This window comes from Esox lucius, chromosome 12, assembly GCF_011004845.1.
Source record: "Esox lucius isolate fEsoLuc1 chromosome 12, fEsoLuc1.pri, whole genome shotgun sequence".
In the NCBI taxonomy this organism is placed as follows: domain Eukaryota; kingdom Metazoa; phylum Chordata; class Actinopteri; order Esociformes; family Esocidae; genus Esox; species Esox lucius.
Genome location: NC_047580.1, coordinates 34,409,676 through 34,427,638, shown reverse-complemented (window position 1 = coordinate 34,427,638; position 17,963 = coordinate 34,409,676). Strand labels below are relative to the sequence as shown.

General features: G+C 44.3%; 1 protein-coding gene across 1 annotated transcript in view; it reads left to right on the top strand.

The window, feature by feature from the left end:
* Positions 1-712: 712 nt before the first annotated feature.
* oprl1 (opiate receptor-like 1) overlaps positions 713-17,963 on the top strand; it is a 45,093-nt gene continuing 27,842 nt past the window's right edge. The window contains exons 1-2 of the mRNA XM_020051341.2: positions 713-1,164; positions 1,743-1,987. Coding sequence (XP_019906900.1) covers positions 1,773-1,987 — 215 coding nt within the window. The 5' untranslated portion in view covers positions 713-1,164; positions 1,743-1,772. The remainder of the gene's footprint in view (positions 1,165-1,742; positions 1,988-17,963) is intronic.

The window sequence follows — 17,963 nt, the reverse complement described above, 5'->3', positions numbered from 1 at the left end:
AGGTAGGGTACTGGACTGAGAAGAAACCTAAAATCGAATAGAAAAAGTTGTATTTTTCCGTTACGAAAATTCAACGAGGAACGTGCGTCAACGACGTGTGATTCGCGGTGGGACAGATCAGGGCTCGTTCTTTGATGTAGAGACACAGCAGAATAACATCCTTTGGTATTAACACCGAATGGTGAAGTGAGGATCTGCCGGGTCTGTCTCGTTTAAACCCAACAAAAACCCTTCAACGTTTAAGTACCCTCAATTCTTGGAGTTACGAATAGGATAATACTATAACAAATTAGCTTTTTAAAATTCCAATTATATTTATTAAAATCAACAGGCCTATCCTATTGTAGCCTAAATGTTTAGCCTATGATTCATATCCTAATAACTTAGGCCTGAAAAGACTGGACAGACAGGTGGTCCGCGTTCCCGTACCTATCAATTTTGCACAGCGAAAATGCGATTGACGTGAACGTGCATGTCCAACTCCAGCCTACCTCGCGCAGATTAGCAGCAGCACCCTATGTATGCATTTAGTGAAGACTAAACATAAACTAAGTAGGCCTGGCCTGAATGGGAAAAGGTTAGTACTCCACTGTACGAATGTAATGGTACATCACTTTTGGAGTCTTGGTAACAGAATAAATCAACACCATTTCCACGACAGACCGAGTAGGCTACACGTCAATTCCCTATACAGCAATAGTCTAAAAAAATACGCACTAGGGTAGTCTAATCCAGACACGCAACATGGATCGCATTCTCTGCGCGATCTTATAGAGGACGCGCTTTGAGGGACAGTGTGAAGAAGAGAGAGAGAGAGAGTGAGAGCGAGAGAAAGCGAGTGTGAAGACGCCGGAATCTGTCCCCATGTCTCAGGAGCGAACCTGTTCGAAAGAATCGAAGGAACCAGCTAGATTTAGACCACTCCTCCCCTTTCCCTCTACAGTTCGTCTGTTGTTGAGGGGGGAATTCTCCCGTTGTAGACCTGCATCAACGGAAATTTTTACCACTGTCGACTATGGAAAACAGTACAATGAACCGAGACTGAGATACACTACACAGGAACGCAGCCAACTAAACACAAGCCAATAAACAACTTCGCGGAACCGCTTGGGCAGGCACGAGGAGGACGCACAGCGGACTGTTAGGATAGCATCGTTAATAACGGTATGGCGCTGCTGTATTTTATACTGCCATGAGAAAGGATTATGCTGTCAACCTATACATGTATACGGTGTTGCTCTCTTCACCAGTTATGCGATGTAAAACTAGCTTTACACATGTCGTATCGTTACACACCAGGTTGGAACTGTTGCGGAAAAAGCTAACTCAATTATTAGGCAGCATTAGGCAACCGACGTTCGAGCGGAGCCTAGGAATGATTGCACCAATATTTATAGGAGTGCTAATTGTTTTGTGAACCGTAATCCGTGTATGTGTCCCTCAACCTGCAACCGACATGCTTTGTCTCTCTATTCACAGACCAGTACCAGTAGACCAGACCCGTCTTTACTGACTAGAATAAAAACAGCATATAGCCCAGGTTACTTCTGTCGGTGACACACCTGACCAAGTATTCTGTAAAAGCCGAAACGTTCATATGTGGGTACTGGGGAAAAGGCAGTGGCGAGGAGGCAATATACCACGTGCGGGCATCTCCTCATCTCATGTCTCCATTAGGTGACACGCCACACACCACTTTTTTCCCTCTCGCCTGATTCTCACTCTGATCTCTCTATCAGCAGGTGTGACATCACATCAGACAGGCCATTCTCATGGAGTTCCTGAACGACTCGGCGGTCGAAGGAGCAGACCTGGCGGCCCTGCGATTCTACAACGACTCGCTGCTTTTTCAAAACAACTTCAGCGGCGGGTACAACGAGACGGCCTTCCTCCCTGCCAGCGTTAAACTCACCATTGTTGTTGTCTACATGATCGTGTGCGTGGTGGGGCTTGTGGGCAACTGTCTGGTCATGTACGTCATCATAAGGTAAGGACTCATTGTGGCCTCTGGTGTGTTTTTACCGGTGTAATGCGTGTGTGTGTGTGTTTATGTCTTTCTTCTCCGTCTTGCGTTGTGCTGGACATACAGTAGTGTTAGCAGTCTCCTCTCCAGTGAGGCTTTCAAAATTAACACATGCTGTTGTCTTTATGTAACCAACCAAATGACACACACACACATGTCCATACAAACACATGTTAGAACTGTTATTTCTCTGAAACATATCTAATAATTAATTGAAGAGAAACAACTGACTTCTGTAATGCTGTTTCCAGGTTGTAGACCTGAAGCTCTGTCGGTTTTGTTTCTGCTTGTTTGTTTGTCTGTGAATGTGTGTAATGTCTGCTAGAGACCTCTTCAGGCCCCTAAGATGCAGAAGCATTTTTTTGAGCTAGGACCACAAGAGATTTGTTCTTTACTAAAACGAAAACATAAATCCAATAACAATGTATTGGTTATATTTTTTATTTCCTTGAATCATCACTCTTTTTGACTTAAGTAGCTAAAGTAAAAGCATACAACAACAAAAATACAATGAAAACCTTTTGGGAGCTATTATTCTTACTATTATTTCCCAGTTCCTTGGCTTCCTCACCAGTGGTTATTGTAAGCTTCTTATCTTACCACACACGTCTGTTTTCACAAAGCTCCTCTTTATTCATGTCTTTTTGTAGGCTGGAGAAAAGCTCAAATTTCTGACAGGAACTTTATGCTCCCCAGCAAACAACCTGCATCAGACACAGACTACGGTGGTCGTTGTTGCCTGTGGAACTGCACAATGAACTGAATGTCATAGGTTGAGTACGAAAAGAAAGTGCATGGGTTAGCACATACTTCATTCAACAACTTTAACAATGAATGGGTTGCAGATCTATGTCGAATACCTGCTGAATCCCCTGTGGCCACGGGTTAAAGTGTGCGTTACACATAGAAGAAATATTGGCTGTTTAAGATGCATGTCAGGGTCCTAATTCAATTGCTTCTTTGCCACTGAAAAATTATACCAGGAAAACCAGGAAATAATACCCAGAAAGCGTCGAGATTTATAAAAAGTCACAGGAAACCTTCACTTGCCATTATAGATGCTGCAACTTAATTTCTCAAAATTTTAAATAATTATGTTTTATTTTGGGGTGTTTGTACACTTTTCATTATTGCATTAAGTTAGCATTTTTGTGTGTCCAGGTAAATTGTTGCAAAACCAGAATGATTAAATCAAAGCATGACTTTGGGATGCAGTGGAAAATCTGTTTAAACAGTGAAACAATGCACCATCACACCACATCGTTTTGTGCTTGAAAACCAAGAGATCTTAGCCAATAACATCTTTTACAAGAGCTCAACAGCTTCTAGCTCAAAAAGGCGAACTTGCCAGGATGATCTACTGTATTCGAATGCTGAGGAGTGAGTGGGAACTCGAGTCAACAGACCAGTACTCGGAATACCAGCAGTATCAGTCTGGGGGGGTCATTTATCATGGACGGACCTCTAAATGTCCATTGTCTGTTTTCAGGAAGAGTTTGACTGTTGTTTGTGTACAAAGTGGGCATTCATGACACAGCATCTATATTATTATTAATCATATATGGCCTCGTTTGGGCCTGGCCACTGATCAAGTGATATTTCCTCGATGGAAAAAAACATGAAAACATTGTTAAACCACGGGGTCAAAACTGGTCACATTAAGATCACCCTTCTACAGCTACAAGTCTGTGTCACCAGAGGGCACATTGCATGTTGACAAAATGTAAGTCTCCTTCCAGATCTCACAATAGCTGGATAGGTGTTTTATACACCTGGTAATCGCATCACGTGATATGGTCAGCTGTTCTGATGATGACATGGCATTGAACCAATCACGAGGGGCTGCGTCCAGAAAGTCTTGGGGTTGAAGTCATGATCTGGGATGAGTTCTAGGATGAGTTCTAGGATGAGATCTAGGATCAGTCTTGTTTTTTAGCTTGTTTTCTCACTTTTTAGTCCTTTTGCTTAGTCTGAATGAAAGCAAAGTTCATACTTTTGTTCCATTCCTATTTAGTCTCACAGGGCTTCACACCAACAAAATTCTACCGGACAATTTTTTTTGGGAAAAAACCTTGCAGTTGCAAATGTCTTTTACTCATTGGGCAGAAATGTTCTGCAGAAACAGAAACCCAACCCCCTTGACAGTTGTCTGCATCCAACCCCCTTGACAGTAGTCTGCATCCAACCCCCATGACAGTAGTCTGCATCCAACCCCCTTGACAGTAGTCTGCATCCAACCCCCTTGACAGTAGTCTGCATCCAAGCCCCTTGACAGTAGTCTGCATCCAACCCCCTTGACAGTAGTCTGCATCCAACCCCCATGACAGTAGTCTGCATCCAACCCCCTTGACAGTAGTCTGCATCCAACCCCCTTGACAGTAGTCTGCATCCAAGCCCCTTGACAGTAGTCTGCATCCAACCCCCTTGACAGTAGTCTGCATCCAACCCCCATGACAGTAGTCTGCATCCAACCCCCTTGACAGTAGTCTGCATCCAACCCCCATGACAGTAGTCTGCATCCAACCCCCATGACAGTAGTCTGCATCCAACCCCCTTGACAGTAGTCTGCATCCAACCCCCTTGACAGTAGTCTGCATCCAACCCCCATGACAGTAGTCTGCATCCAACCCCCATGACAGTAGTCTGCATCCAACCCCCTTGACAGTAGTCTGCATCCAACCCCCTTGACAGTAGTCTGCATCCAACCCCCTTGACAGTAGTCTGCATCCAAGCCCCTTGACAGTAGTCTGCATCCAAGCCCCTTGACAGTAGTCTGCATCCAACCCCCATGACAGTAGTCTGCATCCAAGCCCCTGATGTGTGTTTGTTATTGATCTTGTCATTGATCATGTTATTGTTTGTTCTTATTCATCTTCATTAGTGTTTGATTCACGGATAGATACCAGGACAGATAGATACCAGGAAAGTCTTGAGCCCTTTTTTCCCTGAGACTCAACAACTGCCCTCTTGACTACCAGGCAACTGTTTGCCCCTTCACTCCATAGTGTCTTTTTAGGCGGTTCGTCTGCCTGTATGGCGCACATTGCACAAGCCAATAGGTTCCTGGCACCCAACGTCCATTCCTCCTGCTGCATGAATCCAGGGTGGGGTGTTTCTTTGTTTCAGGAACACTCCCCTCAAAAGATTACCCCGGTAGGCTGCCCTGTACCAACCTTTTTATTAAGGTTGTCATACCAGGCAAACTTGTATTTTTCATCCTCCAAAATCTGCCACAATGCTTTGTGTCATACTGTAGCTTGCTAGCATAATTGCCCTGTTCATCTGTTAATACATAGAAAAGTCAACTCGCCATACACAACATTTCAGGGTCGCTTTGCCAGGGTTAATTTGGGAGCGGCCCAAGACCACCTCATTCTGAAGGACAATGCCGTTATTTGGTGTGCATGTGAGTGCGATTTGTGTGTTCCCACCTCCTCAAATGAACTGTACTTTTGGGAGGGTAGCATGCCAGCATTCAACCAGACTGAACTAGGTAGGGGTGAAACCAACCTGGATCATATCCTGTTACAGTACATAGACAACAAGACATGATCCTAGGTCAGCATTATTTGTCATACGTACCTCAAATTGTTTGTCACTAGTTGACATAGTCATAAAAGTCAGAAATTGTTAGCCTTACCATAACCTTCAAGTCTCTTCACTGTAGTGGGCACATTCCGGCCAGTTCGAATTTGAAGTGACCCCACCCATTCCATTGAACTGGCAGCTTTGACAGAGATGCAGAATGATGTTTATCAGGAGGTGTCGGATTGGGCATCTGCCAGACACTGAAGGCTGGCTGAATCCCAGTGGAGGATTGTGAGCGAGAAAGTGATGCTGCTAAGAAAGCATTGTGACATCTCTTATACAAGGTCTACACTGAGTCTGGGATGAAGGGGGCTTGTATAGCGCCGTCTCCATTCCTGTTGTTATTCTACTCGATGTATGAAGACAAGAGAGACCACATCCAACATGGTGATCCTATCTGAAATGTTTCAGAAGGGATTGCGTATTATATCTAAATAACCCAAAAAACATTTGTAGACCAGCATATCCCAAGCTTTTAGCGTGTCAAGCTGGCTATAATATGAGACTACATGGACAGAGTCCACAGAGTCTAAGCTTAAATAATAAAACATGAACAGAGGTTTAATAAAGACAAACAAAGCATTAAAAAGAAAGGGCATAGTGCTGTTTGTTAGAAGGATTTTTCTCACATATTGTCAACACTCATACGATTCTTCGGGGCACTACTGCAGGCTCTGCGCTAGCTTAGCGAGCCTCGACCAATCAGACAAACCAAAACCAGAGGTCTCTTTTGTCAGAACCAATGGCCAGAGCTCAGCATGTGAACTCGACTGCTCTCCGGTAGCCTGTTTAGCAAGCATGTAACCAAATCGTAACCAACAGGTGCAAGAAAAAACTAAAACCTTGTATATGTTTGCACACAGCATCAGGCTGGAATAAACAACCGAAGGCAAACCCTGATTAAGCCAACTCAGCTATGTACATTTTACTGCCCAAACATGCTTTGTCTCTTGGTCTGTTTTATATTGAAATATAATTCATATGAACAATGGACCCTAAGGGTTACAGCTATAATACCACCAAGGCCTGGAGTGGCCATTATGGCCTGAATTAATAGTTTTTAGAGGATGTTATTCCCGTCAACGGTCTGGGTTCGTACCTGGTTTGGTCACCAGATCTGGAAGGACTACGAGGCCTGGGGAAATAATTCCACCCAAACCACCCTGGGATCTCTGGTCCCACCTCTGATTAAACACAAAGGTTCGCTGGTGTAAGCACATTGTCCTCTGAATAAATCAATAACCCCTGTCAAACACACAACGTTTGAAATGCTAGAGCGCTGTTCATTAAGCCTAACCATGAGCTACTCCCTAATAGCAAGACATGATTCTCATTATTATAATACCATATACTCTCATTCAAAATATAGAAACATCACAATTTATTTTCAAATGTCAAATGTGCAGTCTACTTTTAAGCGGAACTGTAGCGCCGTCCTACGCGCTTAAACGGGATTTAAGTGGTTCTATGACGTCATCATTTCTCAGTGTTAGTTAAGAGTAGGCTGCGTACAGGCACATCCTGTTGAGTATTCATGACCGTATACTCTGTCCACTCTTACTCGCAGCTTATTGATTCACGATTGGTTTATAATTTTCAAGTCCCTGAAAAAGGTATTCAGTCATTCACAATAGATCGTCACAACTGTGTCAAAGCCATCATTTCTGTCTGTAAAACATCCACACGGCACTTATAATGTCCGCTCTTCGGTTCTGGGAAAATACTACTTAGGCTTATGTGATAAGCATGTGAGAGGGATTTAGCTTTGATCTAATTCAGGCCGCTAATTGAGCACCTATCTGAGAAGTGATAGTCTTCACTTCAGATTTCAACTACTGGGCGTAGACATCATTAGTGTTATTTGTGGTGTCCCCCTGATGGCATCGAAGAGGCTGAGTCGGTATCCACGCTTTAACCAGGGTCACTCACCGCACAACAGGTTATTTTCATCGAAAATCCCAGAGACCAGAGACGTCACGTCAATTCACTGCCACTGAAACAACTCGGAGGCACTCTTCATCGCTTTAGAACTCACGGTGATCAACTAAGATATGGGACACCGCAAGCAAAAGTAGTTTGTAGGACACTTTTTTTTCTCTTCAGCTGTATGTATGCCTGCGTTGGACTTTGCAAACCACTATAAGTGCACAAACATTCTGAATAAGCAGAAAAGTAAGACGAAGAATTCGCCCTGCACAGATCTATTTGAAGCTTCTAAGAACATTTTAGTTGGTGCAGTTGTTGCCATAGCGTGACTACCCAGCGCAGCGGCCATGGTAGAAACAAAATGTTTTCTCACCTGTATAGTGTCATAAATTAAATACATAATTAATATTTGTTGTCGATTTCTCAATGTTGTTAATTGACATCAGCTTTATTTTGTTTAATCTCTGCTTCTGGTGAAGCAAATCAGTATAGCAACATCTGCAATAAAGGGAATTCTCGTTGCAACATTCCCAAAGGACTTAAGTTTGCCTGGTTTTACGTACTTTAAACTCCTTAATCACCTGGTCTTTCTGAACCATGATTTCTTTGACAATCCTTATTCCTAATGATTCCTAATGCTAATCCTACCCTTTAGTCTTCTGTGAGCTGTTCCACGTTGCAAAACCTGGTTGCAACGACATTACACCTCTAATGATTCATATTTTTTCTCACCTGCTCTAAAGAACCAGCTGTAGCTACATTTGGTTTTTGTGTGAACATTAAATGTACCCAGGTTTATTTCTATTTAGAAATGCCACCAAGTGCCCCGGTCAGAATCTGAAATATGAGGTGTTTCACTGAAATCTTTCACTGTTATTACATTTCCCCAGCCCTGTCATTTTGTTTTTTACCAAAACAGAGTCACATTATCATTGTTTGAACTGCTGATTGTCCCTTTGAATGGGACCAAGGGGGTGTGGTCCATCTGTAGCTCCAAACGAGACGTCTTTAGACCCAGAGAACGCCCACACGCACATATGGAGATACACGCTAGTGGGATGTATAGGTATAGTTACCTGAATCTTTTGTAGTTTTCACAACGTTACCATGGTAACACCTACACTTTCATGCCTACAGGTGTCATTGCAGATGGTATTATTTATATTATAATAATTTCCCAATAACTTCCCAATTTTGGGATGTCCAATTCCAACCATGGCTTATCGCAGCAACTCAGAACGGGCTCAGGAGAGTTGAAGATTGAGATGTAAATCCTCCAGTGGATGAGAGCCACCTGGTCACGACTCTCTGACTCACCCTGGGAATCAGCCCACAGTTTAGTCACTGCTCGTTTTACCGTCAACCTGTCTTTCCACCCACTCAGAATATTTGATTTTCTTTGCTCCTTTTTACACAGTGATGGTCTTGGTATACTCAGTCTGCTGAATGGCCAGCTTTCCTCTCCAACCAATGACATCTCACCTCTTTGTGACGCCGAGGGTTAAAGTCTTGGACAGCTTTACAGCAAACCCCAAAATCAGCTTCTTAGAACTGGGGTTGATACCTCGTTCACAATGCCCTGGGGAGCCAGAAGTCCACGCTATGATACTGTGTCTCCCCGGTTCCCTATTGGCTGGTAGTGTGGATCCATCTGGGCGTGCTGGTGGCCTGGACAAACCTTAATTGCTTCACTGTCTGTGGTTCCACCTCCCTGCTTCACTGTCGGACAGCACATCCACACATCCCCTCTGACATCCGTCTCCCTCCGTTAAAGGCAAACATCTGTTTCCATACCAGAATGGGTCCTGCAATGTGATATCGCCGGTCTGTTTTCTTTCTTGCTGGTGTCTTGGTGTGGTGGGGGTTGGGGTTCCTGTGTGTTCATACGGTGTGTGGATTGTGCTGTGTTCTGAACCGTGTGGAATGTCTGCAGTGTTTGTGTGTGATGTGGCATGTGGAATGTCTGCTGTGTTTGTGTGTGATGTGGCATGTGGAATGTCTGCTGTGTTTGTGTGTGATGTGGCATGTGGAATGTCTGCAGTGTTTGTGTGTGTGGTGGTATGTGGAATGTCTGCAGTGTTTGTGTGTGATGTGGCATGTGGAATGTCTGCAGTGTTTGTGTGTGATGTGGAATGTCTGCTGTGTTTGTGTGTGATGTGGTATGTGGAATGTCTGCTGTGTTTGTGTGTGATGTGGCATGTGGAATGTCTGCAGTGTTTGTGTGTGATGTGGAATGTCTGCTGTGTTTGTGTGTGATGTGGCATGTGGAATGTCTGCTGTGTTTGTGTGTGATGTGGCATGTGGAATGTCTGCTGTGTTTGTGTGTGATGTGGCATGTGGAATGTCTGCTGTGTTTGTGTGTGATGTGGCATGTGGAATGTCTGCTCTTTTAACTGCATGTATGTGCAGCTGAGCAGATATTGTAGTACTTAATAAAGAGCAATTAGGCCGACGCCCGCTAATTAACCAAGCTGGTAGAAGCTGTGCTGCGGATGACGCATTCGAGAGGGCTTGGATGGGGGTGGGAGAGAAATGAGGAGGAAGGGAGGCGGGGGAGGAGGGGAAGGAGGGAGTCTTTTGAAATACGTTAATGACCACAGCTAACAGTCACAATGAGTTATGACTTAATTTAAAATTGCAGAAAAATGATGATGATGTTGATGATGACATTACAGTGGGCAAGAAATAGGTTCTGAATCACTGGGGGTGGAGATAGAGTGAGATATAGTAGAAACACAGAGAAAGAGAGAGATATAGTAGAAACACAGAGAAAGAGAGAGGGAAAAGAGGAACAGTGAGTGAGAATCCATGAGAGGAGAGAGAAATGTGAAGACAGTGAAGAGATAGATGAGAGGGATGGATGAAAGAGATTAGAGAGAAGAGATAGATTTGAGGGATAGATGAAAGAGATAGATGAGAGGGAAAAGAGATTAGAGAGAAGAGATAGATGAGACAGAAGGGAGATATGGAATAAAGAGATACAAAGAGAAATGGCAGAGAGAAAAATTTAGGGGAAGAGACAGAAGGAAGAGAGATACGAACAGAGAAAGGGAAATAGAGATACCGACAGAAAAAAGAGAAGTAGAGATACCGACATAAGAGAATGGTGCAGTGTAACAGGCTGATTGCAGCAGTGAGAAAAGCCCCTCCACCCTTCTGAGAACAGTCTGCAGCTGCTGGATGTGATCAGAAACTGTCAGCTGGTCATGTTGTCTTAACGACTTGTGCAGATGCTTTCCATACATGAAGGTAGACTTGAGAGAGATGATGACAAGCAGCGCCACCGATATTGTGATGCACCAGACGCATGACTTTGCTCCCATACAGTCGCGTACAGAGTGTGCCCATGCCATTTTTTTTATGCTGTGACAGCGTTGTGGTAATGTCGACCATTGTGGTTCTCTCTCTCTCTCATATTGATATGGGAGCTGTAGATGTGTCGCAGTGAAGTAAAAACAACATCCAAACTGACTCTATGCATCTTCTATTCACACTTACCATAGCATGGCTTTCAGACAGATTGGCTATATCTCTGCTGTAGCCCTATACACTCTGAGCCCTAAAATGGCACCCTATTATTTCCGATATAGTGTACTGTTTTTGACCAGCGCTCATTTGGGACTCATTCACTGACTGGACTATAGAGCAACGGTTCCCGACCTTCATCATTTTGTGGGAGAACCACCAAGTCACAGCCCAATTCCCTGGAGAACCACCAAGTCACCGCCCAATTCCCTGAAGAACCGCCAAGTCACCGCCCAATTCCCTGGAGAACCAACAAGTCACCGCCCAATTCCCTGGAGAACCACCAAGTCATCGCCCAATTCCCTGGAGAACCGCCAAGTCACCGCCCAATTCCCTGGAGAGCCACCAAGTCACCGCCCAATTCCCTGGAGAGCCACCAAGTCACCGCCCAATTCCCTGGAGAACCACCAAGTCATCGCCCAATTCCCTGGAGAACCACCAAGTCACCACCTAATTCCCTGGAGAACCACCAAGTCACCGCCCAATTCCCTGGAGAACCACCAAGTCACCGCCCAATTCCCTGGAGAACCACCAAGTCACTGCCCAATTCCCTGGAGAACCACCAAGTCACAGTCCAATTCCTTGGAGAACCACCAAGTCACCGCCCAATTCCCTTGAGAACCACCAAGTCACCACCCAATTCCCTTGAGAACCACCAAGTCACCGCCCAATTCCCTGGTGTAAGGAATCAAGGGGACAGAAGAGGATTCAAGGGCAGAGCACAATAGGTTTATTACAGTAAACAAGGGGCAATGCAGAAATCATAGTCTTCAAGCAGGTTCATACACAGCAAGCAAAAGCACAGATAGGGTGAGGCGGTAACAAGGTAGAGGACTGGCAGGAATCAGACACAGGCGAGGACGGGGGAACCAGGCAAAGGTACAGGAGGAGAACTAGTTGTGAGAACTTCCAAGGCAAAGGTCATTGTCGAATCTCCTAAAGGCACTGTTGTGATATGGCAGGCACAAACAATTAAAAAATCTCTCATGATGGTCTGGTGGAGCATGCTGGTCTTAAGTTCTGTGGCTGGAAGGAGATACAGTGGGGAGAACAATATTTGATACACTGCTGATTTTGCAGGTTTTCTTACTTACAATGCATGTAGAGGTGTGTAATTATTTATAAAAAATCTGAAAATCACGTTGTATGATTTTTTGATAATTAATTTGCATTTTATTGCATGACATAAGTATTTGATCACCTACCAACCAGTAGGAATTCTGGCTCTCACAGACCTGTTTTTCTTTAAGAAGCCCTCCTGTTCTCCATTCATTACCAATATTAACTGCACCTGTTTGAACTAGTTACCTGTATGAAAGACACCTGTCCACACACTCAATCAAACAGACACCAACCTCTCCACAATGGCCAAGACCAGAGAGCTGTGTAAGGACATCATGGATAAAATTGTAGACCTGCAAAAGGCTGGGATGGGCTACAGGACAATAGGCAAGCAGCTTGGTGAGAAGGCAACAACTGTTTTCGCAATTATTAGAAAATGGAAAAAGTTCAAGATGACGGTCAATCTCCCTCGGTCTGGGGCTCCATGCAAGATCTCATCTTGTGGGGCATCAGTGATCATGAGGAAGGTGAGGGATCAGCCCAGAACTACACGGCAGGACCTGGTCAATGACCTGAAGAGAGCTGGGACCACAGTCTCAAAGAAAACCATTAGTAACACACTACGCCGTCATGGATTAAAATCCTGCAGCACATGCAAGGTCCCCCTGCTCAAGCCAGCGCATGTCCAGGCCAGTCTGAAGTTTGCCAATGACCATCTGGATGATCCAGAGGAGCAATGGGAGAAGGTCATGTGGTCTGATGAGACAAAAATAGAGCTTTTTGGTCTAAACTCCACTCGCCGTATTGGGAAGAAGAAGGATGAGTACAACCCCAAGAACACCATCCCAACCGTGAAGCATGGAGGTGGAAACATCATTCTTTGGGGATGCTTTTCTGCAAAGGGGACAGGACGACTGCACCGTATTGAGGGGAGGATGGATGGGGCCATGTATCACGATATCTTGGCAAACAACCTCCTTCCCTCAGTAAGAGCATTGAAGATGGGTTGTGGCTGGGTCTTCCAGCATGACAACGACCCTAAACACACAGCCAGGGCAACTAAGGAGTGGCTCCGTGAGATGCATCTCAAGGTCCTGGAGTGGCCTAGCCATTCTCCAGACCTGAACCCAATAGAAAATCTTTGGATGGAGCTGAAAGTCTGTATTTCACAGCGACAGCCCCGAAACCTGAAAGATCTGGAGAAGGTCTGTATGGAGGAGTGGGCCAAAATCCCTGCTGCAGTGTGTGCAAACCTGGTCAAGAACTACAGGAAACGAATTATCTCTGTAATTGCAAACAAAGGTTTCTGTACCAAATATTAAGTTCTGCTTTTCTGATGTATCTTCTTGATTTTTGTTTTAGATTCCGTCACTCACAGTTGAAGAGTACCTATGATATATATTACAGACTTTTACATGCTTTGTAAGTGGGAAAACCTGCATAATCAGCAGTGTATCAAGTACTTGTTCTCCCCACTGTAACAAGCACCAGGTGATCACAGTTAATATTCAGGGGAATGGGATCTGCCAGAGTGGGCGTGGCTAGGTGCCTGTGAGAGTGTGTTGTGCTTGGGAGAGAGGAGAGCACCCATGGGACCCACGGATCATACAACTGGAGAACCACCAAGTCACCATCCAGTTCCCTGGAGAACCACCAAGTCACCATCCAGTTCCCTGGAGAACCACCAAGTCACCATCCAGTTTCCTGGAGAACCACCAAGTCACCATCCAATTCCCTGGAGAACCACCAAGTCACCATCCAGTTTCCTGGAGAACCACCAAGTCACCATCCAGTTTCCTGGAGAACCACCAAGTGTGACATCACTGACCCTCCCAGACTTTTATTTCTTTTACATGACCCGAGCTTACATAAAAAAGGGCTTTGATTGACATTTCTTGGCACTTTGTATGCTTCATATAGGAGTTATGAACTACCTTCATGGCAGAAGTTTAGGTTGTAGAGTTTTAATAATCGTTGGATTCCAGAATCCGTGGTCATTAAATATAGTGAGGACTCATGAAGCTAACGGTGTATTGTGTAATAAGGGCAGCAAAGGCTTTGTTAACTTTGCGTTGGATCCATTCATTATGGACCTGGTTTTTGTCTGTCACAGGACGGCTGAGGACGTTTCAGAGCTGAAGCAAGGTTGTAAGGGGTTATGACGGCTTCACTGAGACAGGATTGGTCACATTCATGGGCAGACTGTTGTGCTCCAGTGGTCAACATCGTCAGGGCCATTGAACAGGGCCCTCAGAAGGCACTTTATGGAGCCAGACAAATTTATTTCCTCTCAGAGTAATTTCACGAGGCACACCGGGCCTAAGCCGCAATATGCTGCTTGTTTTATATCCCACTCTTTCACAAGACATCGCTGTCACCCCAGAGGGCCTGGCTGTTGGCTTTCCGCTCTCTAGGCAGTGTTGACAGAAATGGGGGAGACGGAGGGAGGGAACAGCAGAGAAGTTGCAATGGTGGAAGGGATGAAGAGACACAGAAGAAAGATGGGAGGGATGGAGGATAGAGGGAAAAGGAGAGAGAGGGGAGAATATAAAACACAGGGTGCTTGTTATGTCTATTTGTTTTGGGTAAAACAGAAATTAAATGTTTCCCTGATACAAAGGGATCTGATGTTATTTACTATCATCCCGGAACCAACCAATCACCAATATGTTGTTGAGCTTAGACGATAGTAATGGGATGTATGGTTTATAAAGGCTTTATTAACTCAGCGTAATCTCCTGGATGGGCCCCTGAGACCTATGTACAGAAGGCCATTTGGAACTGCTTATTAAACATGTCTTCAATCATTCATTGTTTACAGGCTGCGGCTAATTCTGTATATACATTCCTGTCTGCGTGTGTGTGCAGATTTTCGCAGATTTTCCCCCCAAAAGGCTAGGACTGACCCTGTGTCTATGTGTCTGTTTTTGTGTCTGTTTTTGGTCTGTGTGTGTGTGTGTCTATGTACATCACTGTGTGTGTCTGTGTTAATCTGTGTGTGTGTCTGTGTTAATCTGTGTGTGTGTGTGTGTACATGCTTTTGTGTTGTACTTGGCGTGCACTTGAGCATCTGTCTTTAATTGAGATGATCATTAATGCTTCAACTGTCATTGCCAGCACACACTTATCCATTCTCACACACACACACACACACACACACACACACACACACACACACACACACACAGATAGAGACTGACTACCTGCTCAAACACTACATAGTGCTTACATCAGCAGAGCTGTATACCAGCTGAAATAAATGTATACTACCATTAAGAATAAATAAATGTTAACTACCATTAGGATGAAATAGACGTATTCTACAGTTAAGATGAAATAGATGTAAACTACCGTTAGGATGAAATAGATGTAAACTACCGTTAGGATGAAATAGATGTAAACTTCCGTTAGGATGAAATAGATGTAAACTACAGTTAGGATGAAATAGATGTAAACTACCGTTAGGATGAAATAGATGTAAACTACCGTTAGGATGAAATAGATGTAAACTTCCGTTAGGATGAAATAGATGTAAACTACAGTTAGGATGAAATAGATGTAAACTACCGTTAGGATGAAATAGATGTAAACTACCGTTAGGATGAAATGGATGTAAACTACCATTAGGATGAAATGGATGTAAACTACCGTTAGGATGAAATAGATGTAAACTACCGTTAGGATGAAATGGATGTAAACTACCATTAGGATGAAATGGACATGTCTTACTTTATGTACAGTGATCTGAAACTATCCTAACATATTTAAACATTCTTACATAAGATAGTGATGTTTGTTGGATTTAGGAAAGGTGTCTCTGTCATGGACTGAACGCTTTTCATAAGGTAGGTGTATCAGGACCAAATCTGCCAGATAATCCAGAGTCTTAAAAACGTCTTCTGGGTCTCAGAACATGATATGATGATGAGATTATGATTCAATTTCCCTCCGTTTCCATTCTGGAGATTTACAATATTTACAAGTCTCTCGGCTCTCTGTCTCTCTCTCTTTCTCTCTCATCCCATCAATCTCCGTCTCTCTGTCCTCATCTTGCTGTCTCACACGCTCCTCCCTCTCTCCCACTGTTTCCCCATCTTCACTTTCCCTCACCTTCCTCTCTCTGTTTCAGTTTTCTTTCACCATATCTGACTCCTGTCTTCTCTTTCTTTCCTTTCTCCTCATCAGTCAAACCTTTCCTAATCCTGAGTGACCTCCTGGAACGGTCCGATGGAGGACGAGGAAAGTTGGACCAGTTGAGACAGACACATTTTAAGGGTTCTAAGTGAATCTGCAAATCGGATTCTCATTCAGATCGGATGGAAACATTTAGACCGCTCTTGATGTGCGCTGACAGGCTGCCCGTGACCTCTGACACGTAGCGGTGCCTCGCCAGCCTCCCTGCTTTAGCCTTTACAAAGGCCTGCAATATGCACACCTCATATTGGCGGCTAGTGTATGTGGGCTAGTATTTCAGTGTGTGGACATCAAAGGCCTGCTCCATTCAGATGAGGAGCGACCAGAGACTAACCAACGTAGCGGCAGTGCTTGCAGTTGTGTGAATGTTTGTGTGTGTGGTGTAGAGTCCAGGGGGAGTTTAAATTCTCAAGAACCTCTCCATTGGGGAGCTGGAGAACTATTTCAGGATTTGATGGCCAGTGCCAGAACTTTTCAGCCTCCAGTGGGGTAAGATGCCCTCTTCACAACTCCAGGGCTGGCATTTGAGGAGCTTGTCTGACACCAGTCCAGATGAATGAGTTTCCCCCGCAGTTTGAGACCTGTCTAGAACAATGAGATTCCCTGCAGTCTGAGGCCAGTCCAGAACAGTTAGTTTCCCTGCAGTCTGAGATCCGTCCAGAACAGTGTTACCCTGCAGTCTGAGATCCGTCCAGAACAGTGTTCCCCTGCAGTCTGAGATCCGTCCAGAACAGTGTTACCCTGCAGTCTGAGACTAGGGTCCTAGATAATTCATATATTTTTTTTTTGGGGCTCCTAGTGTACTGCAGAATATTAGTGCTTTGATGAAAAGTTTTGTGGTTGCCTCAACTCTTTCTTCAGATCTCCTTTGTAAGGTCCATAACCTACACATTTCAACTGAGTGTGTATGGCATAACTGTTAGGTAATTGAGGTTAAGTTTAGGGTTAGGATAGGGCTATGTTAAGATTGGGGTTGTGGTTAGAGTTTAGGAACATGGATTTTGTTGGTCCCCACAAGGATATTATTACACAACTTAGTGAGTGTGTGTTTGGTGTGTTTAAACTCCTTTGTAAGGTCCTCAACCAGCAGTGAACAGGAAGGAAGTGAAGGAAATGGGACAGCAGCCGCATTAAAGGCCTGCTCTGTGATTTAAAAAAACAAAAATGCAGCCCCGCTGCCTGATTTGCTACTAAGCTTTAAACCAATGGGTATTTTAATGAAAAGGACTTTACATATCAGAGATTGTCCATTTAATTGCCCACCAGAGCATCATCTGGTTAGTTAGAAAAATATTTGAATCCTAAATTTAAATTGCCATTGTGATGACACATTCATACACACACACAAACACACACACGGACACAAAAAAATAACAAAAATGAACTTCTGTATCTGATGTTTTTACTGGAAGGATGAGAGGAGACAGAAGGATGTGAGAGGAGAGGATGAGAGGGGAGAGGATGAGAGGAGACAGAAGGATGTGAGAGGAGAGGATGAGAGGGGAGAGGCTGAGAGGAGACAGAAGGATGTGAGAGGAGAGGATTTGAGGGGAGAGGATGAGAGGAGACAGAAGGATGTGAGAGGAGAGGATGAGAGGGGAGAGGAGACAGAAGGATGTGAGAGGAGAGGATGAGAGGGGAGAGG